This window comes from Cotesia glomerata, linkage group LG2, assembly GCF_020080835.1.
Source record: "Cotesia glomerata isolate CgM1 linkage group LG2, MPM_Cglom_v2.3, whole genome shotgun sequence".
In the NCBI taxonomy this organism is placed as follows: domain Eukaryota; kingdom Metazoa; phylum Arthropoda; class Insecta; order Hymenoptera; family Braconidae; genus Cotesia; species Cotesia glomerata.
This window is the reverse complement of record NC_058159.1, coordinates 17,826,997-17,849,845: the sequence shown is the minus strand read 5'-3', so window position 1 is coordinate 17,849,845 and position 22,849 is coordinate 17,826,997. Positions and strand designations below refer to the sequence as shown.

The 22,849-nt window shown below is 31.4% G+C and overlaps 3 protein-coding genes across 6 annotated transcripts; 1 reads left to right on the top strand and 2 right to left on the bottom strand.

Moving 5' to 3' along the window:
* Positions 1-485: 485 nt before the first annotated feature.
* On the top strand, positions 486-6,260 carry LOC123258716 (ATPase family AAA domain-containing protein 2-like). Of its 3 annotated transcripts, none has more exons than XM_044718896.1 (6): positions 486-844; positions 1,401-3,954; positions 4,026-4,211; positions 4,395-4,430; positions 4,611-5,463; positions 6,069-6,260. In XM_044718896.1, the coding sequence occupies exons 2-6, from the start codon at positions 1,427-1,429 to the stop codon at positions 6,144-6,146; spliced, it is 3,681 nt and encodes a 1,226-aa protein (XP_044574831.1). In that variant the 5' UTR covers positions 486-844; positions 1,401-1,426; the 3' UTR covers positions 6,147-6,260. The 3 variants fall into 3 exon arrangements, with proteins under 3 accessions (XP_044574831.1, XP_044574828.1, XP_044574830.1); XM_044718893.1 differs by having other exon boundaries at positions 486-1,335; XM_044718895.1 differs by lacking the exon at positions 4,395-4,430 and having other exon boundaries at positions 488-1,335; positions 6,069-6,259.
* Positions 6,261-10,400: 4,140 nt separating this feature from the next.
* LOC123259043 lies at positions 10,401-12,675 on the bottom strand. Its single transcript, XM_044719305.1, has 3 exons — positions 11,967-12,675; positions 11,000-11,807; positions 10,401-10,405 (listed from the first exon to the last, which is right to left on the bottom strand). Exons 2-3 carry the CDS (start codon positions 11,805-11,807, stop codon positions 10,401-10,403), a joined length of 813 nt encoding a protein of 270 aa, XP_044575240.1. The 5' UTR covers positions 11,967-12,675.
* Positions 12,676-17,113: 4,438 nt separating this feature from the next.
* On the bottom strand, positions 17,114-22,566 carry LOC123259223. Of its 2 annotated transcripts, XM_044719565.1 has the most exons (4): positions 22,258-22,566; positions 21,258-21,568; positions 19,918-20,188; positions 17,114-19,835 (listed from the first exon to the last, which is right to left on the bottom strand). In XM_044719565.1, exons 3-4 carry the CDS (start codon positions 20,087-20,089, stop codon positions 17,764-17,766), a joined length of 2,244 nt encoding a protein of 747 aa, XP_044575500.1. In that variant the 5' UTR covers positions 20,090-20,188; positions 21,258-21,568; positions 22,258-22,566; the 3' UTR covers positions 17,114-17,763. The 2 variants fall into 2 exon arrangements, with proteins under 2 accessions (XP_044575500.1, XP_044575499.1); XM_044719564.1 differs by having other exon boundaries at positions 19,918-21,605.
* Between the last annotated feature and the right edge of the window lie 283 nt (positions 22,567-22,849).

Below are 22,849 nucleotides of genomic sequence, written 5' to 3'. Positions count from 1 at the left end.
CATAGAGATGTTGACGCATGGATTTATTTTAAAACTGAAATATTTTTTCACGGACTTGATTTCGAATAGATTTATTTGTACATAGACTTATTTTTGCATATAATTATTGTCATATAGACAAATTTTTTCCCATAAAAATTTTCCGCTAGAAAAGATATTCCATAGAAATATCTAACATAGAGTTCTTTACATAGAGATATTTTCGTGGACATTTGTTATCGTGTACGGGAGAAATACATGTCGCCGACTGTATGTGTTAAATGAAACCGCAAAACAAAAATCGATTAGATGTCTGATTAGAAAAAAAGATTTGAAATGATTGTCGATTGTTTACAGTAAATATCATTAATACATGATGTTTAAAATTAGCCCCCCCTGACAGGTAGTGTCACCTGTATGCGACTAGAAGTATCGAATGCAGTGTTATACTATACTCGGTGATTGAAAAGCAACCATGTGACTGCACCTTAAACGCCAACTGACAATACTTAATTTCTTGATTTTGAGAGTCTTGTTTTAATTAAGGCTGAGCTATTCGCTGATTTCGTTCATAACAGCCATCAATAAACACCTTAATGTTTATTTGTGAGAGTCGTTTCTTAGCATAGTGCAAGCATTGTTGTTGCTAATAATTATTCATTTATTATTATGTTAAACATCAAACTTGATTAAAAAATTGTGATAGTGAAATCAATACAGTGCTTCATAAGAAAACTTAATAATTAAAATTAATTTAGCTTTGCATATTTGTATTATGCTTGTACCACCTTATTTTACACTTGGGATGATTTTATCACGAACTTCATGTTTCGAATTAATTTTGCAATTTAGTGGTATAACGAAGGTAAATCAAGAAGAATTGAATTATATTGTGTTATTAATGATATAATTTATAAACGTCAAAAATCAAACCGTGAATGATTAAGTCTTTACTACTCGAAAATTATTTGATTCACATGTATGTGTAAAAATCGTATTTATATGAAAGTTACATCTGATACAATAATTTCTACGTCTATAATTATTATAATTTTCGTGTGTATTTAATTTAATTTCAAATTTATATAATACATTTATCGGAAGTTTACTAAATTTAATTTATATCAAAAATGTCAGACGACGATATAGCTATGGATTCCATAGATACTGATGAAGATATTTTTAGTTCTCACAATTCTACTCTTCGTAATAATGTACGAAGATCTAAAAATGCTCGTACATTGCGATCACATTCTAGTAATAACTCTCTTATCACCAGAAATAATTTAAGTGTTCGAAGAAGTACTCGAAATAGAATGCAAACTTATGACAATTTGAATACTAGTTGGATTTTAGGTAAGATTTTTCGATTGAAGGTATTTTAGGTACTAATTATTCAACTTATTTTATTTATGTTACAGGGACTCAGACTTTAAAAGGATACCCAATGTTTCAGCAACATGTATCTTCATCAGACAAAGAAATGGCAGAAGAATCACCTAGTAGGCCACGAGATATTCGAGAGCGTATGCCTTTAAAATCTAGAGAAAATCATCACCCTACAAAAAATACACGACACATTAGAAACAGAGTAGATCTTACTAATAGAGAACTTCGAACCAGAGTCGATAGAGATCGAGAGAGAGAAATTCGTAAAAATACTGATCAAGATATTGATGAAATAGATCTTCGTCAACTTAAAGATCGGCCAGATCGAAAAACTAATGATAAGGATGTGAAATATAAAAGCGGAAACCGAAATAAAATAATAGTTTCAATTGATAATGAAAAAGAATTAGAACCACAAAAATCCGATGGTCCTATTAGATCAAGGGAAGGTCCAATAACTAGATTATGTGGTATGTTGGAAAAAGATGAAACAAACAAAGTTTCCTCAAATAGTGTCAATGAAGATAGTTCTCATGAAAGCGATAAGCAAGTAGAAAATGGAAACTCTGATAATGACATTGGTTTTGAAGATATGTATACCCGAATTAAAAGAACGAGAAGAGCATCCCAAAGACAATTAGAGCGTAATAAAAAATTATCAGAAGAGAGCGATTTAAGTGAATCATCTGATTCACCTGGACCCCGAAAGTACAGTCTTCGTAAAAAAAAACCAACGGTAGATAGATTTCAAGCAAATGTCGAACCCGTTAGACGTTCTATTAGAGCACTAAGAACAGTTCTCAGTAACTCCATGAGACGACGTAAGCATAGAAGCAAAAGTTCTAGTTCAAATGATTCTAGTGATTCTGAACCGCAACGATATGATAAAAAAAAGTGTAAAAAAGTAAGACAAAATGCTTTACCACAAGGTTGTCCTACAGATAAAAAAGCGGATATAAGCCCTATTACGTTAGATACTAATATTCGGTTTAGTGATGTTGGTGGTTTAGAATCACACGTTCATTGTCTTAAAGAAATGGTTGTATTTCCTATGATGTATTCAAATGTCTTTGATAGATTTCATATTACACCGCCTAAAGGAGTTCTTTTTTACGGTCCACCGGGAACTGGAAAAACTCTTATTGCTCGAGCTTTAGCAAATGAATTCAGTCAACAAGGAAATAGAAAAGTCACATTTTTTATGCGAAAAGGTGCAGATTGTTTATCTAAATGGGTTGGTGAATCAGAAAGACAGCTTCGTCTTCTCTTTGAACAGGCTCAACAGATGAAACCATCCATAATTTTTTTTGATGAGATTGATGGTCTTGCACCTGTTAGAAGCACTAAACAAGACCAAATTCATGCAAGTATTGTGTCGACATTGCTTGCACTTATGGATGGTTTAAGTGATCGAGGTGAAGTTGTCGTCATAGGTGCGACTAATCGTATCGATGCAATCGATCCAGCTTTAAGAAGACCTGGAAGATTCGATCGAGAATTGTTTTTCCCTTTACCTGCAATGAAAGAAAGGTTAGAAATTTTGAAAATTCATGTTGGTCAATGGAAAAATCCACCTTCCGATGGGCTACTGGAATTATTGGCAGAAATGACAACAGGCTATTGCGGGTCAGATTTACGAGCTCTTTGTACAGAAGCAGTGTTACAAGGTCTAAGAAGAACCTATCCTCAGATTTATTTGACTAGTAATCGCCTACTTTTAGATCCACAGCGAGTTGAAATTAAACAGCAAGATTTTATTGAAGCGGCATCAATTTTAGTGCCATCTACACACAGAATTGCTCCGAGTGTTAGCAGAAAACTTCAATCATTTCTTATTCCTCTTCTTGGTAATGCTCTTGAAGATTTAATTAATGTTGTCAAAGTAATTTTTCCACAAGGTATTAACTCAACTCTGGCCAAAATAAAACTTGCTAAAGGTTTACATCATCCAAGAATGTTGGTCACCTGTGATAGTATGTCATATGGTCAAAGTCCTAAGTTGACTCAAGCTTTACTTTATCGTATGGAGCACGTTTTCGTTCAGCCCCTAGATGTTAGTACTTTATTTGCAGAAAGTGCAAAAACCCCAGAAGAAATTTGTGTTCAAGTATTTAATGAAGCTTCTAGAAAAATACCTTCAATAATTTATATCCATTCCATTGATCAATGGTGGCAACTATTACCAGAAACTGTCAAAGCAGTTTTTATGTGTCGTATTACTACCCTAGATCCAAGTCTCCCGATTCTTATTCTTGCAACAAGTGATGTTCCATATTCCGATTTAGTTCCTCAAATAAAAAATCTTTTCAGTCGATCTCGTGGAGAAGTTTATGCAATTAAAAACCCTACTGTTGAACAAAGATCGGAATTTTTTAAACCAATATTTACAGAAAAATGTGTTCAGCCACCTATTTTGATTGATAATAAGGTTCAAAAACTTGAAGAATTACCTCTAGCACCTGAACCCGAACCAAAGAAGTTGACTGAAGGCGAGAAAAAAATCTTATACGAAAAAGAGGAAGTTTCTTTACGAGAATTAAGAATCTTTCTTAGGGAAATTTGTGCTAAATTGGCACGAAATAGACAGTAAGTATTTTTTTTAATTGATCATGTAATATACCTTTAACATGATGTAAATGTATTAATTGTTTTGACAGATTTTTCATGTTTACGAAACCAGTGGATATAGAAGAGGTACCAGATTATAATGCTATAATAAAACAACCAATGGATTTAGAGACTATGATGACGAAAATCGACATGCATTGCTATTTATGCGCCCGTGATTTTCTTGATGACATTGATTTGATTTGCAAAAACGCGCTTGAATATAATCCTGATAGGTGAAATATTTTATCTCATTTAATTAATTTAGAAATAATAATAATAATCAAAATAAAAGACAACTTAAGATTAATTTTTATATATTATAAAGAAAAAAGGGAAAGTCGTGATAGTGATCGTTTTAGATATATTCAAAGTAAATTATTTTACTGTACTGACAAGTTCGTATGTTTTCCCTTTAGCTTGCTTGATAAGTCTTCTTTTGGAATTTTAAAGAGGTAGTCGTTATAGTTATTCCGATTCCTAACAACTTTTACTATTAACTATTTAAACGAAGCATAAATCAAATTTGAATTAATAATTTTTTTTTATTTTATGCCTCGTCATATTTAAAAAAAAATGCTTTACTTAAATAAAATAAATTTTTAACGTTTTTTCGTCCTATTTATTTTTCACAGAGATCCAGCTGATAAACTTATTCGTCATCGAGCGTGTTCATTACGAGATCATGCATACGCTCTTATAAAAGCTGAACTAGATTCTGACTTTGAAGATAAATGTAGAGAAATATCAAAAAGTCGAATGGTACCAAAAATCGCAGATAATGAGTCGGTAAAAAATGAAAGCTTTATTATAAATGAAAAAAATGTTAAAAAAGAAATGTTGAGCCCGAGTGGATCAGTGGTGATTAATGGTCGAAAAGTAAGCTCTAGAAAACGAAAAATTCCAGCTTGGGCGCGGGGATACGTTAAAAAAGTTACAAAAAAGAAAAAAATTATGTTTGATGATAATCCTGCAGAGTCAAATGAAAAGCCTTGTTCAGTATTATCTAATAATGGAATTCGAAACGTCGATTTAGAAAAATTCCAAGAGTTTGTAGCCAATCGAGTATTGAATGGCGACACGCCATTATACGATAACACAGAATCTGAAAATGATTCATTAAATGAGACTATAAGAGAAGTCAAAAATAATGCGAATTGTGAAGTTACGATAGAACAATCATCAGTTGATGTAGAAGTATCCCCCGTAAATGAACAAGTATCAATAGAAAATGGCGAGCCAAACGTATTTTCTTCAAATGAAAAATTAGGAAATGCTAGTTTAACGGTCGACTGTGATCATGAACAAACCAAACTAAAAGAAATGGATGTCGTAATGATTGACAAAGCTAAACTTGAAAGTATGTGGAAATATACCGTGGACGTAACTAGTAAACTTTCTATAGAAGAGCTTTGCGACATTTACGTACAATTTAGTAGATGTGTTAGTACGTATGATCACACATATGATCGAAAATCACTGCCAAAGGTATGTCATTTTTTAAATCTGCTTTTTATTTTATTAAGTAAAATTTCAAAAATCTTAGTTTTTATTTTTAATTGTTTGTTAGAAGAATCTAAAATAAAACACAAATATGTATTGATCATAGATTTTAAATGATAATAATGATTTTCAATTAAATCAAAGTTAACATTATTAAAGTGAGTAAATGTCAATCAATAATTTCAATTTTTCAAATTATTTTTGAATTTAATAAGTTTTAAAATTCCCGATTTTCGAAAACCAGACAAATAATGATAACTTTTCTCTCTCTCTCACTTATATTTTTTTTTTTTTAGTGCAACGTAAGAAAAATTGTTTTTTTTTAATTCTCTTAATTTCCATTTTTTTCCGAGTTAAAATTTTTTCAATAGTTATTTAAAATTTTAGATTTTTTAATAAGCTTCAATATCTACGGTTAGTATATTAAATAACTTAATTATGAATTATTGTCAAAAATTCAACATATTAATGTTTGCTGTTATTTGCTATTCCAATTAAATCGTCAAAGTTGAAAAAAACTACTATTATGAATAGTTTTTCTCTTAATTTTAGTGTAGCAGGGGTATATAATCAGATATATTAATTTTCAGGATTTGCTCAGGAATTTACAACAGTTCAAAAATATTTCAAATAAAACAGCTGACTTTACAATGGATGTCGATATTTAAAGTGTGCCACTATCCAAATACTGTATTTATTTGTTTATTTTATTAATCAAGTGCGAGATGTTTCATTTTTAATAATTAAAAACTTTTATTATATATTATTATTAATTATAAATTCGATGCTAGAATATTAATAATTATTTCTTTTTAATTTGCGTCTATAAAACATTAAAAAAAACTACGATTTTTTTCAATATTGCTATTTTTTTTTTTTTTTTTTTTTTTTCTAATGATTTTATACTTCCATTAATTTTCAATAGTTTCATTTAAAAATCGATCCTGGAATATGCCTAGTATAAGTAATTTTTTGTAATTCTGAAAATACTCTATAAAACAAAATACTTTGTTTTTTATCTTTTTTTTTTTCTAACATGTTTATGAGAACGATAAAGATATAATAATTGATGATTTGCATGAATATAAAATGTGTGGTAATTTTATTTTTTTTTAATTAACCATATGAATTGTAAAAGTAAATATTTATAAATTACAATAATTGTATATAATAAAAGAATAATAATTTTAAGAGTAATAACATAAGTTTTATTATTTCTTGGAAAAAAATTCAAACAACTTATTCTTCATCTATACAAGATACAGTGAAAGCTGTTAAAAGTTACCGTAGTTCTGTCTCAATTTCTCATAAAACACTAATAAGAGCGAGAAAGACAACCTGGGTAACCTTTAAGTAAGAGCTTTTACTGTAACTTCATTTGACTCAAATCTATACTGATAAGTGAAGAAACTAGAGCTGTACAATTTATCCGGTTAATCCGGCTAAAAAGTTAGCTAAGTTAATTATCGAACTAACTGATCAGCCTAGCTAATTTAACCAGTTAACTAAATTAGCTTTTTTTTAAAATAAAAAAAAAAACAATAATATTTTTTGAACTTGCCCGTGAATAAGATGTTATAAAATAGCTAAAAAAAAAAGTAGCCGTATAGCCGTTAGCTAATTAGCTAAGTTAATTTAGTTAACCGATCAAATTAACTAAGTTGATCAGTTAGCTAATTACTTAGCAAACTCTTTCACCCGGCTCAACCGGCTAAGTTGTATAACCCTAGAAGACACCTATTTTTAGGAATAACTACTATACTAAACCAATAAATTTCGAACTGATACTATAAATTACAGGAAGCTCTTGAGAAGGTTTTAGTTACTTATAGTCGTCGATATTTTGTTAGCTTAAGCATATACTGTAGATTCAAATATAAAGTTAACAATTATTGTACTGATGACGTGTTATCAATGCTTCTTTTCTTGCTTACCTAGCCGAAAGTACGCTCTTTCGGGACGCAATTTACTCCAGAAAGAACAACTTTTGTGGCTTGCTCTGGCGCATGCGCGCTACGCATATTTTCTGGCCAGGCAGCACAGAACCTCGCTTTTTTTCATATTTTCGTAGCGCGACCGGTATAGCGAGTTTCTACGGAAGCCTGGTTAGCTCATCGATGACTTATAAGAAAGTGGCGCTACACTGGCTTATTGTTTACATTAGGGTGTTTAAAAAAAAAAAAAATTTTTTTTTTTTAATGGTGTTGAAAAGTTGAAAGTACATTTAAAAACAAAAATTTTGGCGCCTATTAGAGCCCTTAATATTAATATTAAGGTTTGCCTCAATTCATTTGTAATTTTTCTATTTAAATAACACGAGAAAACTTTTTTTTTATTTTTGAATTTTAATTACTTCGGAATGGCTTGTTTACGCAATATCCCAGAGAGAGGTCTTATAGGAAATTTCACGCTCTACAAAAAACGTTTGAAGGTCAAAGTTCCTCAGATCAACCGTTTCAAAGATATTTGCAATCAAAAATAACACCAATCAAAAATTTCAAATATTTTCCAATAAAATTGCAAAAAAAAATCATATTTTATATTGATATTGTTTTTTTTTTGTAAAATCAATTGAATTCTGTTAATTTGAGATTTTAATTTTTTTTTTTCTTATTTACTCCATACGTAACTCACAAAAAGTACAAATACATAAATATAAAGGTTAAAATTATCAAACAAATGATTTTTGGGTCTCTTTTATAACAAATTAATTTTATTTTCTACCAAATACTAATAAATTTTATTAAACAATCAATTCTTTATAACAAAAAACAATATTTAACAACAATTCATTGGTTTGAGATTTACTCAGCCACCTCAATCAACGATAAAATTAACATATTCTACAGAATTATCCAGGATGGTGTTTCGCAATTTGTTCCAACCTACAGGATAGCAGCCAACGACTTTCCTTGTTGGTTTTCCAATGATCTGAAACGCATGATAAGGCACAAAAGGAAAACTCACGCCCAATACAAGACTCTGGGTTCCCGCCGTGATTATCTCAAATTTAAAGAACTAAGACGTTCGTGCAAAAAGTCGAGTGCTGATTGCTACAAGAACTACGTCGAACGGGTTGAGAATTCGATCACGACTGATTGTAAGGAATTCTGGAAGTTCTTAAAAAATAAAAAACGTTGTAATAGTGATATACCAAGCAATATGATCTGGAACGATCTGCATGCAGACACTGGCACGGACATCAGCAACCTGTTCGCTTCGTACTTCGCTAGTACCTATGCTATAGACTCACAACAGGTTCCAACCTTTGACCAGCCGTCAAATAATTGGAATAACACGTTAAGTGTTTTTTAAGTAAGCTACGACAGAGTCTACAAACAACTCCTTGCCTTAAACCCCAACAAAGGGGCTGGCCCGGATGGATTACCAAATTACTTTTTAAAAAATTTTGCTTCGGGACTCTGTGAGCCACTTACGCACATTTACGATGTCTCTCTTCAGCTAGGTATATTCCCTTCGGAGTGGAAGCTCTCGTACATAACTCCAATTCACAAAGCTGGATCCAAATCGGACATCTCAAACTATAAGCCTATCTGTATCCAATCTGCCCTGGCTAAACTTTTTGAGAAGCTTGTTCTTCCTCAACTAATCTCTTTTTTCAAAGAAATCATCACCACAAAGCAACATGGTTTCGTTGGAGGTAGATCTACATCCAAAAATCTATTTCTCTATGTGAATTACATACTTGAAGCATTGGACAACGGTGAACAGATCCACTCTATCTATACTGATTTCAGTAAAGCTTTCGATAGAGTTAATCATGGTATTCTCATAAAGAAACTTGCTGATCATGGTGTTGGTGGTATGGCATTGAACTGGCTTAAATCTTATTTAGCTGATAGGCATCTCCAAGTCAAGATCGATGGTCACCTCTCAGAAGAATACCAAGTCAAATCAGGGGTACCTCAGGGTTCCCACCTTGGCCCTGTACTCTTTAATATTTTCATTAATGATATCGGGTGCGATTTCTTCTCTGACTACCTGCTTTATGCGGACGATCTTAAAATATATAGAAGAATTTCAAATGAAGAAGATATCCTCGCTCTACAACATGATGTCAACGTGCTCAATGACTGGTGCCAACTTAACAAACTTGACTTGAACATTAATAAGTGTGCTGCTATTTCCTTCAATCATTCCAACTCGCCGGTACCAACTGATTACAAATTAAATGGTACTAAAATAATTGAAGTAGATGATATAAAAGATCTGGGTATCGTTATTGATAACAAGCTTACCTTCAACAAGCACATCGACAAAACAGTTATTGAAGCATACAAGGTCCTAAGTTTTATAGCCAGGTCTAGTAGGGACTTTCGTCACCAGCAATCGCTGATCAGTCTTTTCTGCTCAACAGTCCTGCCTATCCTTGAGTATGGCTCTATCATATGGTCACCTTACACTGACAAGCAAGTAAAGCAGCTTGAAAAAGTGCAGGACAAAATGAGAAAATACCTATCTTATAGCCGAACAACGCACCATGCGCAAGAAAATGTCAATAACCTGATCGATAAATTATCTAATCTACGAGCACGCCGTCAAATAACAGATCTTACCTTTTACTACAAGATAGTAAATGGTCTAATTGACGCACCTGACATTCAAAATTGCTTCGAATTTGCACCAGCTGATCGAACCCTGAGGCGAAATAGACTTCTGAATACAACAAGGTCAAACAAGAACTATGTAATCAACGGCCCAAAGAACAGAATAGCCTGCCTGGTGAACAACTTGCATCATGACTTAAGTTTTTTACGGTGGTACCTATGGATCCTTCATAAACATGGCCAAGAATCTCTATTTTGAGTCTAATTAATCAGATTAACTAAATTAATTAATGTACTAATCATCTCTTTTTTTTTTTTTTTTTTTTTTCTTAAAACCCTGATAAATTTCGCTGTTTATACTACAATAAATTTGTGTCTTTAATAATTATTAAATTACAAATATAAATAATGCTGTGAAGCGGGAAAGAATAGGAGTTACGGTAATTATTACGTGAAGCGTTCCACATTCACGTAACAGGATATTGGTAGGAAAGGATTGAGAAAGGAATGTGAAGAGGATCATCTTAATGTGAGTTTATAGAATATGCGAGAAAAAATTATTAGATAGCTCGGACTGGGATTCGAACCCAGAACCTTCCGAAGACATGTCGGCTACTCTACCATTTGAGCTATCCGGTCTATACTAAATTTCCTTTCGTTTATTCTATATACATTAAGCCACACCGTCCATCTTACGGTAAGCATTTTTACAAATATAAATAATGCTGTGAAGCGGGAAAGAATAGGAGTTACGGTAATTATTACGGATCACATTATAATGTGATACTTTTTCTACTGATTCTCTCGAATCCACAAATTTAATATTTTCTTTATTGTTATAATATCACTGATGTATATTGCCGATTGGCGTTTTCTAAATAAATAAGTAAATAAATTCATAAAATTTTTTCTAACTTGAAAATATTACAGTTTTATAAAATTATTTTTATTGCAATTAGGATATCGTTTTCTATGTTCTGTCACTACTTGCAATAAATACTGAAGCTGTTCTTCATTTTTCGTTAAGCATCGATTATACTGCTCTATTAATGCCACGCCGCGTTCTGCTACATCATTTACAACTTGAAGTTTCTCAAAATAGTCCAAGTTTCTTTTGTAATTTAGATTTTGAGGCCACAAAGTTACATCCTCATCAATGAAATCATACGACAAATCAAACGATTTAAACAGATTTATCGATCTCATAGATACAAATTGACTAAGATCTTTATTTAATAATGACTCTAAATTTTTCTTATCGATTATAAAACGACTTGTTGTAGTTTCATTGGTTTCACAGTTTTTTAAAGCATGAACTATTCTTCTTTTTGTTTCAACCGAAACAGTTTCGTCAAAGAGAGATAAAACAGACAACTCGTTATTTAAATACCACAAGTGATTGGCTAATTTTTCTGAGCATGCCCGTGAAATAGTATTATTAAATTTTGTATATGAAATTAATTCTTTAATTAAAGTTAAATCATTATTAGGTGGTGCTATAGCGCACGGCGCAGTATACCAAGCTTTTAAATAGAATATTATGATAAATAAACTAAGTTCTCGTAATCCAGCTATTTCTGATTTAGTAAGATGAAATTCATTTCTAAATAAAAAAATTTTTAAACTATATATTGCTTTAGCCATCCACCTTGCATAATGGACGGCTCCAGGATGCTTAAATGTAATATTTGTGGTAGTAGCACTCAAAAATATCGATGATAATTGCAGGAGTTCACGGTAATCGTCACGACAATGATCCATCTACAAAAAAAGTTCAAAGTCAAAATAAAATTAATTACATTGCAACCTCAAAGTAAAGAACATTAATTATTATATCAACTGATGTGAAGTAAAAGTTACAAAATATTTTACAAATGCAATTGTAATCGTTAATTGGTGTAATAACTTCCAAAATACTACCGCGTATTTGACGCTGTAGTATCAGAACACAATGCTTTGATGTTATCAGTATTAATATTCCATTGTTTTACTGTTGTAATAATAGCTGAAGCTTGATTTTGTCCAGTTCCAGATTCTAGTTTGGGGACTCCTAACAGTTGAAATTTACCTGATGATGATAAAATATTAGGAAGCCGGTCAACTTTTTCTATACCTGTAATATCTGACAACAGTTTTCCATCAAAATGTAGCACATAATTATATCAGTTTCCAAATTAGTTTTCAGATTTAACGTCGCTTCTTTGCGAAAGTTTTCCCGTGCTCGGTGAATAGTCAAATGACTGAAGTTTACGCTTGCACAATCAATATTTAGGCTAGATAATAAAACAGCAAAAATGTAAGTCGCCGACCTACTACTCACATTAGCTCTATCCAAAGCCGCAGCAAGTTCTGGTGTCATTAGATCAATTTTAGGAACTTGTTGTTTTGGAATTTCATTCATAATCAGAGATTATACGAGAAATTATACTTTCCAAAAATTTCTGGGATAACTTAGATGTTTGACTTGATATTTCATGATTAACAACATTATCAGTCTCAACTGTACAAGAATAGTCAACATTGTCATTACCGAACTCTCCGACATCAAATGTACCACTATCATTTTTGTTATTATAATTGATATCAATGTTCTCTTCATTATTGTTATCACTATTACTGTACCCGAGAAAAAATGTTTCTATATAATTATATATAATTGTATATAATCATATATGATTATATATGGAATCACATATATAATTATATACAATTATATATGATCATACATAATTATATATAATCATACATGATTATATATGGAATTGTATATGAGGTTATATATAATCATATATAATTATATATGACTATATATGGAGCAATATACAACCATTCACGATTATATATAGTTCCATATACAATTATATATAAGTATATAGAATTATATATAATCATACATGATTATATATGGAATTGTATATGAGGTTATATATAATTATATATGACTATATATGGAGCAATATACAACCATGCACGATTATATATAGTTCCATATACAATTATATATAAGTATATAGAATTATATATAATCATACATGATTATATATGGAATTGTATATGAGGTTATATATAATTATATATGACTATATATGGAGCAATATACAACCATGCACGATTATATATAGTTCCATATACAATTATATATAAGTATATAGAATTATATATAATCATACATGATAATATATGGAATTGTATATGAGGTTATATATAATCATATATAATTATATATGACTATATATGGAGCAATATACAACCATGCACGATTATATATAGTTCCATGTACAATTATATATAAGTATATAGAATTATATATAATCATACATGATTATATATGGAATTGTATATGAGGTTATATATAATCATATATAATTATATGTGACTATATATGGAGCAATATACAGCCATGCAAGATTGTATATAGTCCCATATATAATTATATATAAGTATATATAATTATATATGCTTATATATAATTAACAGACATAAAAATTTTTTCTTTGAAAAAAAATTTTTTTTTTGGTAATCACAAAAAGTGTAAAATGATGTTTATAATTACGTTTAAATAATTCTGAAATACAAAATTTGTCATATTTCCTATGAGATGTTTTGGTCTGCTCTGCTATTACCTAATAGTAAAATCATTATTTATTTTATTATTTAAATAAGTGTTATATTATAATGAAATTCGGTAAAATAAATAAATTATGAATAATGACTATCCAAATATATATTAAAATCAATTTTTATATCCCATTTATGATAAACTCATATGATACATTATGTAGATCATAGAATCATTATTATCTAAGACAGCAGCACAGCAGACACTTCAAGACGCACGGAGATCACCATAGTTAAGCAGCATTGAGCAGGGTTAATAGTTGGATGGGTGACCGCTGGTATTATAGCTATAAAACTATATCTAGATATTTTTTTTTTGCATTTTAATTAGTTACACAGAATTGCGTAGGACCATATTAAATATTCTATCCATAAAATTAACCCAATAATTAATTAGATGTAATAAATATATAATTAAATATTGTTATATATAATTATATATAGTTATATATAATTAGATATGATTATATTTGGCCATTTTTCATATATAATCATATATAACCAATTTATATATAAATATATATAATTATATATAAATATTTTTTCTCGGGTAGTTATTATTTTCATCGCTTACATCAACATCCATATCTTCAACATCTTCTGGAATTGGTTGAGAATTATATGAAATAAAACCACGTCGACTGGAAGATTTTTGTCCCAAATAAAATAATCTTTTTTCTTTATCCAGTAAATTTAGCACATCAGCATGAGCTATATCAAATAGTTTATTTAATTCGTCCCGAAAAAGGGATTCATTTTTTTTTTGAGATTTTGACTTTTTCCTCTTACAGTTTTTTTGTAAATTCCTCCATCGATTGTGACTTGAGGTTAGTTTAAAAAAAGCAGATCTTTTCTCTCTTGTCGGGATTTGTGCCACACACCAAATTTCGAAAACTTTGTCGACAGTGGTTGATATGCTTTCTTTCACTGAAAAATTTTTCGTTTTGAGAAAATAAAATAAAAGTGACATAACCTCTTTCAATGAAGGTAATTTTTTTCCACCAAATTCACTTAATACATCACCAATCAAGTACACTGTTTTCACTATTGTGATGATAAAATTTATAACTTATATATTTTAATTATAAGCAAATTAAATTAATAATATAACGAATTTCAATAACAATCAGTATCAATAAAGAAAGACAATGACGAGAAGATAGAACAAAGTAGGGATGGTAAACTCGATTTCGATTCTACTCGAGATTCGAGTTTTTTCGTAAAATAATCGATTTTTAGGAATCGACCTTTAATTTCTAAAGTCGATTAAGAATCGATTCTTGACATTCGATTTTACTGTTAAGTGACTAGTTTTAAGTTTTACATACCATTACAACAAACTTTGTGATTAAAAGTCATACAAATATAAATTTGTTTATTGTTTGATATTTATTTATACTAAATATTATTTCTTTTCAATATCGCATTCCAGATGCCATAAAGGCGTATACTGGTAAAAGGTCCTGATGAAAAGCCATAAGGGCGTATGAAAAATTGTTTCGGGAATCGACGTAGTTTCGTCCGAAACGTGCCGAAATACTAAAAAAAAATTTTATACGCCTTTATGGCTTTCGGGACGCACCTCGGATGCCATAAGAGCGTATCTAAAAAATTCTATTATTTTTTCTAAGTCCAAAAAAAATTTTTAGTTCGAAGAAAAATTTTTTTTGGAGTTTACTCCTTAAGAATCGATTTTCATATAAGGCGCCCAGTATGAGAAAAATATGGAGAGTAAAACCTACTCATCAAATGGGATAGTAACGTTTTTGGTGCGCATCATTTCTCGCGCACCTTTCACTTTCCAGTTGAGTGTGTGTGTGTGTGTGTGTGTGCGTGTGTGTGTGTGTGTGTGTGTGTGTGTGTGTGTGTGTGTGTGTGTGTGTGTGTGTGTGTAGTCAGCATACACATTATACTGCGTGATAGCTTATAGTCTAGTCAACCAGTGCCTTTTTGGTCAACTTTTTTCTGCAGTCTTCGAAAATTATAATTGACGTGTCATTCGATTCGCAATGGGATCTAAATGATTTTTAAAAAAAATGAAGTTCCGCTTGCACAAATTGCAAAGGTTATTAAGAATTAACTGAAAAAAGGGGGTTTAGTTTTTTGCAAATAAGTTAAAAACTAATAAAGATTTAAAAAATTTTTTAAAAATTCAAAAAGAGGAGGAACTTTCCTAGAAAAGAGTCTGGACTCCCGAAACTGTAGGACCAATATTAACCCTTCGTTGGTCGCGCTTTTTTTAGTTTCTCGCTCGCACTATAGCGAGTCTCTATAGGTTGAATAGTTGTTAGGCGGCGATTCGCTCACAGCGCGACCAACGAAGGGTTAATAATTTTCCCAGAGGGATGAAAATACGGCCGAAAATGGGTGCTCTGGCTTGCGTAAGCCATGCTTCTATATTCACAAATATAGGTATACAAATACATGGAGTGATTATATACTGGTACATGATCATATATTGGGGCTTTTACCTTAAATATAAAATTTAAGAAATGAAAAAAATCAGGGGCTTACTGGATAGATAAATGAACAATAATCCGCCTGAAAAAATTTCTATCTCAATTTTTCAATAAGTTATGCAATTGTTAATTAATAATTTTTTTCTGCTTGAACATATACATTGCAAGTGCGATAATTGTTAAACTATAACTATTTGAGATTTTTTTCCTCTCTTGGAGCCATTGTTGGAAGGCTTCAGAATAGATCCCCGTTCGAAAAATTAAAAAATTTTTATTTTTCAATTTTTAATTAACAATTTTCGTTGTTGCAAAATTAAAAACTTAAATTAATCAACAAAAAAAATTATTTTTCCAAAATATTATTAATGATCCGTTTTTATGTTGTCAGAAGCTGCATGGAAATAACTTTGTCAAATTTTTACCTTTTATTGTTTAAAAAATTGTTATAAACAAATGTGTTGTTCATAAGATGATTGAAAATTTTTTTATGAAATTTCAATCTTTGATGCAAATAATGATTTTTAAAAGAAAATTTGTTCCTTAAACAATTTTTTGGAGTTTATTGGAGTTTACACATAATTTTTTTATTTATATCTATCGATATTAATTTGCGATTTATAAATATTAACTAACTATTAACAAGTTAATAGAGTTAGCTATTTTGACGAATTAATTGCATAATTAATGAAAATAAATGTATCATGTATGCTTCGAGTAATATAATAGTTAATTCCATTTACCATCATTTACTAAACTATATATTTGATACTAGCTGACCCGGCAAACGTTGTTTTGCCATGTATGTTATTTCAAGAAAACATTTTTTTAATTCAATGAAAAGAACTATCTTATGTAAGTGTGCGGGGATATATTTATAATCGAAAGCGTCATAAACAATAAAAGTATGTTTTATTTAGGTTAATGAATTAATCTTTATTAAAGTAACGAATATATTTTAAATTACAATCCTTGATAGCTATTTAAACATCAAAAATAATTATTCATATTTTTACTATCAATTATGGCAGTTGAAAAAAAAAAAAAATTAATCTCTCAGCGCAATAGAGTGTATTTTCATGTACAGCAACTTTCCCATCGCCAATATCTAACAGTTGTTTAGAGAATGTTTCGGCGGATGGATCTTGAAGCATTTGAACGCGCATGTTCACCGTAAGTTGTACTTTTTCAACATTACGCCATAGTCGCGATGATTTTAAGCAAGCGTTAATTTCATCAGCCCACGTTGAACGTGGAATAACAGGAAGTGTTTGTCTGAAATCACCTGAAAGGAGTAACAAAGTGCCGCCAAATAGTTTATCGTTGTTTTTTTATATCCTTTAATGTCCTATCTAATGCCTCAAGCGAATGTTTGTGTGCCATAGTGCATTCATCCCAGATAATAATTTTACATTGTTTCATCACTGTGGCCATAGACGATTGTTTTTTTATGTTGCACACTGCATCTGGATTATTTTGAATGTTCAACGGCAGCTTAAATGCTGAATGAGCTGTTCTGCCTCCATCTAATAAAGTAGCTGCAATGCCAGAAGATGCAACGGCCAATGCGATGCCATTTTTTGATCGTATTTCGGCAAGAAGTAGCGAAATAAGGAATGTTTTGCCAGTTCCACCTGGTGCATCTAAAAAAAGAATTCTCCTTGTCCTGCCGAAACTGCCAGCATGATGCGGTCGTAGATAATTTTTTGTTCATCATTTAGTAGTGGAACATTGCGACTAACAATGCTTGCCATTTCTACAGTATCATACTGTAGTTCACGATTCATATCTGTGTTGAGTAAATCAGATGCACTTCGATTCGGTGAGCTCATACCGAAATAACTGATTGGTAAATTCGCAATAGCAATGCAAAGATCCTCAATAGCAATCAATGCTTCATTGTACATTGCATTACTGAATGATATTGCTAGATCGTTGCACCTTGTACGATGTCGATACAATATATCATCAGTCATTGAATCTTTGTGATTATCCCACAACATTTGTGCTCGGGCCGGGAAATATGTAGTCAATACTATAGCAAATAGTAGACGAATTTGTTTTCCTGTGCAGTTTAATGCTGCTTCAGCAAGCATACTGTCCCAATGGTTGTCTTCTTCTAGCAAGCCTAGAGCAAGGCATGCATCTTTATACGTAGGATACTGTTGTCCATCTACCTTCCGTATATCTTGAAATGACAATGGTCCGGTGACATTAACTAACAATAGTCGCAGATAAAAGCACTCAGTTTGCCTTGGATTGACTGTATATACACGACCCAAATTATTTGATTTGAATAAACCGGGGCACGGATCAACTGGTATCCCTTTCTTACGGGGCATCCATTGTTTCGACTGAGTCCATGTAAAATACCGTGGAACTTCAGAATAGTGCAGTGTTTGTGCGAAGGCACCAAAAGCATCCGCACGATTGCACAGTTCAAAAAATTCGGTGAGCGTAGTTTTTGGTGGATTTATAGCACGATCAAGCGCTGTATCGTTGGTGAAATATACGCGCTGGCCGTTTTCAAGATGGACAGCTAAATGGATAACTGCTGGATCCCGTTCATGAATTGGGAAACCGAAAATGCGCCAGACAGCTTCATTGGAACTGATATACCTGCCAATTTGGTAAATCGTAATTTCATCATTTTCATTCACTGGAGGAGAATGAACATTAGTATTTTCAACCCCAAATACAGCCGTATCACTTCCTTTATGCATATACTTGCAAATATACATGATACTCTTCACCGAACTGCATAACTCAACATTAATATGAGCATCGAATGTTTTGCTCAGCAAAGGTGAATATGGTACCACCCAACGATTATCAATGTCGATGTCTGCCTGGTTGATAGTTTTAACGAAAGATTGTCCGCCATTTTCGGTACTTCTTCGACGATATATTGGATATCCGTCAACATGTGTGACCGTATCGTTAGTAAAATCTTTAGGAAAACGCTTTGTACATTTTCCGTTCACCATGCAAGGTGATGAAGGATTCAGATTTCCGCACGGACCATGAATCATGTTTGTAGTAACAATATCAAATAGTAATTGATCAGTAGACGGATCTGGAATCTCTGCAGAAATCAAACTATCGATGTCATCAGCACGTATTTTGTCGACCAACCAAATTAAAATGTGAGCATGAGGTAATCCACGCTTTTGCCACTCAACTGAATAGATCCAACAACGTGTGGGGCAAAATACATGCAATTTGGTAGTAAAGTTGATTAAAGACTTTAATTTTTGTTTAAACACACGTGCTGTAATGTCATGACGATGTATTGCATGTTGTCCTGGTAATAGCAACGATGTAATTTCCGGCCATTTTGGATTACATGTAAAAGTAATAAAAAGACACGGTCGTCCATATTCACGCACGAAAGTCATAGCATCCTGTATGTATTCTTGCATGTGACGTGGACTACCTATGTACGATGATGGTAAGATAACAGAGTTACCAATTTCGGCAGTGTCAGCGTTATTCGCAATAGCATCTCGCAAGTGAATATATTCTTCCGCACGCAGCTTCTGTTGATTATATCGCAAGTATCTTAGTCGTTCACTCTCTATCTTCACATACATGTCGACCATAAATTGTTGGCAAAGCTCACGACATCGTAAAATGATGTTGTCTCGGCCGCGTCTAATCATCAAACGATATGAATAAAAATCCTTCGAGCTAACGTTCTTATTTGTTTCAGCTCCTGTAATAATATATATTTAAATTAATTGAAGATTTATTCTTTAATAATAAAATAATTATGTTGTTAATAATGAAAGAATTACCTGTTACGGGATCTCGTTGTTTTATGTTTACACAATATCCATCTTGTCCCTTCCAGAAAATTAGTGGATATTGGAGAGCGTCATATAAATGATGGGTATCACTGATGAACTGAAGATCATTATTTCTTCTTCGAATCACGATTTGTCGCGTAGCTGTACGGTCGCCAACCATGATTCCAGCAACGTCTTTAACAACAGGTGCGTTGAATCTACGTACATGCTCTCCAGCTGGTGTTCTATCAGGATTGATGACAATTCCTTAAGTTAAAATCTGGAATCAATTATCAGCTGATTGTACGACGTTACCAATGTTTATGGAGTTTCGAACTGCTTGTTCTGAATATTTTTTACAATCTGATAGATCATAATATGTATTCATTGTATTAGAATTTAGTGATGATTGAGTGATTGAGTGACTGAGTGTTTAACACACTACATTATATATACTACTTTATATATATACTTTATATATACTACTTAACACACTACTTTATATATTATATTAAGATTTTTTGTATCAATTTTGGATGGCCGCAAGGAGTTTCGACTTCATGGCCAATTAAATAAATAAATAATAATAATAATAATAATAATAATAGCGTGATTGTCACTTTGTAGCTTGTGCATGTGCGCTTTGAAAAATTTTAATAATTCATTGTGCTCATTTAACAGAGCGTCTAGCTCACTGACGATACGCCTGGCAAAAGGTGAATTAAGATTATGGAAGTCGCAACGTGCATCCACTCGATTGGCGAGTGCACGTTCGGAGTCCTCGCCACCCATAAAGTATATTTGTAAAAATTTATGAGATTTGTTTAGCATTGGCAGCAATGAGCCCACTTTGTGATAAACTTGGCCTTTGATTTTAAACGTGAAATTAAATTGTTGACCGTTTGCTGCAACATAGCTAACTATTTCTGTTGCTCCAAACGATGTCATTTGGAAACATGAATTGAATGTGCGAATTGACTTCAGGAATAGGCTAGAATCTGGATCAGTACCAATAAGTAAACCGTGCAATGGCTCAGGTGGTGTTTCAATTTCGGTTAGTTGTACTTTTCCTGATGAGCAACACATCCCAAGTGGCTCATTTTTAAATTTAAGTGCATGACAATGCGGGCATTCCTTCTCCAAAGTACCAACCCTGTTTAAAAATATTGATTGAAAAGAATTGAAAATGATGAAATTCGAATTCTTTTCAATCATTTCAATTCTTTTGTTTGTATATATAGATATATAGTTTGCATGGAGTGACCGCTTTTCAATTCTTTTCAATCAGTATTTTTAACCAGGGAATAACCACTTTGGAATGAGCATAATATTCAACATCAGGCTCGTACTAGAATGCTAGTCGAAGAAATGAATTTGACGTAAATGCTCGATGAACTTGTTGGCGTTGTTGGTCAATTCCTCTATGTCTGTCGACTATGAGTCTGCGAGTTTGTCTTCGTTCTAGTTGTCTTTGTTGATTTCGTTCATCTCGTGCCTCTTATGATCGTTGTTCACGTAACTGCGACACTCTCGCACGCAAATTTGCATTGTCTTCTTGAATTTGTTCGTTTGATCTTCGTGCTCTTAAATCTCGCATGGCTCTGGAACTGCTCGTTCGACAACTCAAATTGGCCCCTTTGCGCTTTTTTGGCATTGCTGACTGTACGTAGAACATATAAATAAATGAAGTTAAAAAACTGAAACGGGTAAAAAAATTTGTTTATATTTGATAAGCTTTATCAACTGTTAATAAATGATTTTTTAACATCATAGGATTTAATAAATATTTATGAACAGTCAAATTTATTAAGTACAATTTACAAATTGTTAATAAATATTTATTAATGGTTAATGAATATTTGTTAACTGTCAACAAATATTTAGTTAATATAAAAAGCAATATTAGCAATTTCTTTAGACAGATTTTATAACTCTATAGCTGAAATACATGATAATAATTCAATTCACAAAATAAATTAACGTTTTTAATATATAAATGACATATATAAGTATAAAAAATCTGCAAAGATGATTTCTGTTCATAAGAAATCTTCATATCATATGACAGCGCAAGCAAAACAAATATTTATTGACTAATTATAAATATTTGTTTGAATATACCATAGATATTTGTGCAATAAATATTTGTTAACTATTAATAAATACTTATTAGCAATAAATAAATGTACTTCTTTCCCAAATAAAAATTTATTGAATGTTAGAAAATATTAATTTAAATTTAATAAATTAAATAATTTATTAATAGTTAATAAATCCTTTTATCAGTATATTAGTAGAAAACAGTGACTTAATATTGTGTTGTATTCATTTGCTTATTATTTGACTTACCTTTCACAATAATAATACAGGTATATTTATTAACTACGTACAAACTATTTCCAAAAAATGTTAATTACAATATATACAGGTACGGTAATGGCCGTTGTTGGCGGAAGCTTACAACACGTGTTTATTTACATGAGATCACTTAATTAACTGAGAGTTAAAACTGTCGTTGTCAGATTAATAAATTGTAAATAAATAATTATTGCACTGGAAATTAATGATAAATTTACGATGACAGTAAAATTAACATAAGAGTTGCACAGAAAATTAAAATAATAAGTATAACAGTCACTGCTACTATTGATACACAAATAAAACCAAAAAAACATGGCTGAAAAATGTATAGTGAGTAAGACAGGAGACCGGCTTCGGGAGATCAAATTGAATTTAAAAAAAAAATCATAATGAAAGGAAATTGAAATAATAAACTCTGAATAAGAATTTATCGTAATACGATTATAATATTTGATTGCCATCTTGCAACCTTATTGCGGATCTGTGAATAGATTAAAAACAATAAAAATCGGGATTTAAAAATAGGGGTTGATCGTATAAGAGTGAAAATTGAGAGAGATATGCAATTTTTTATTCTGTT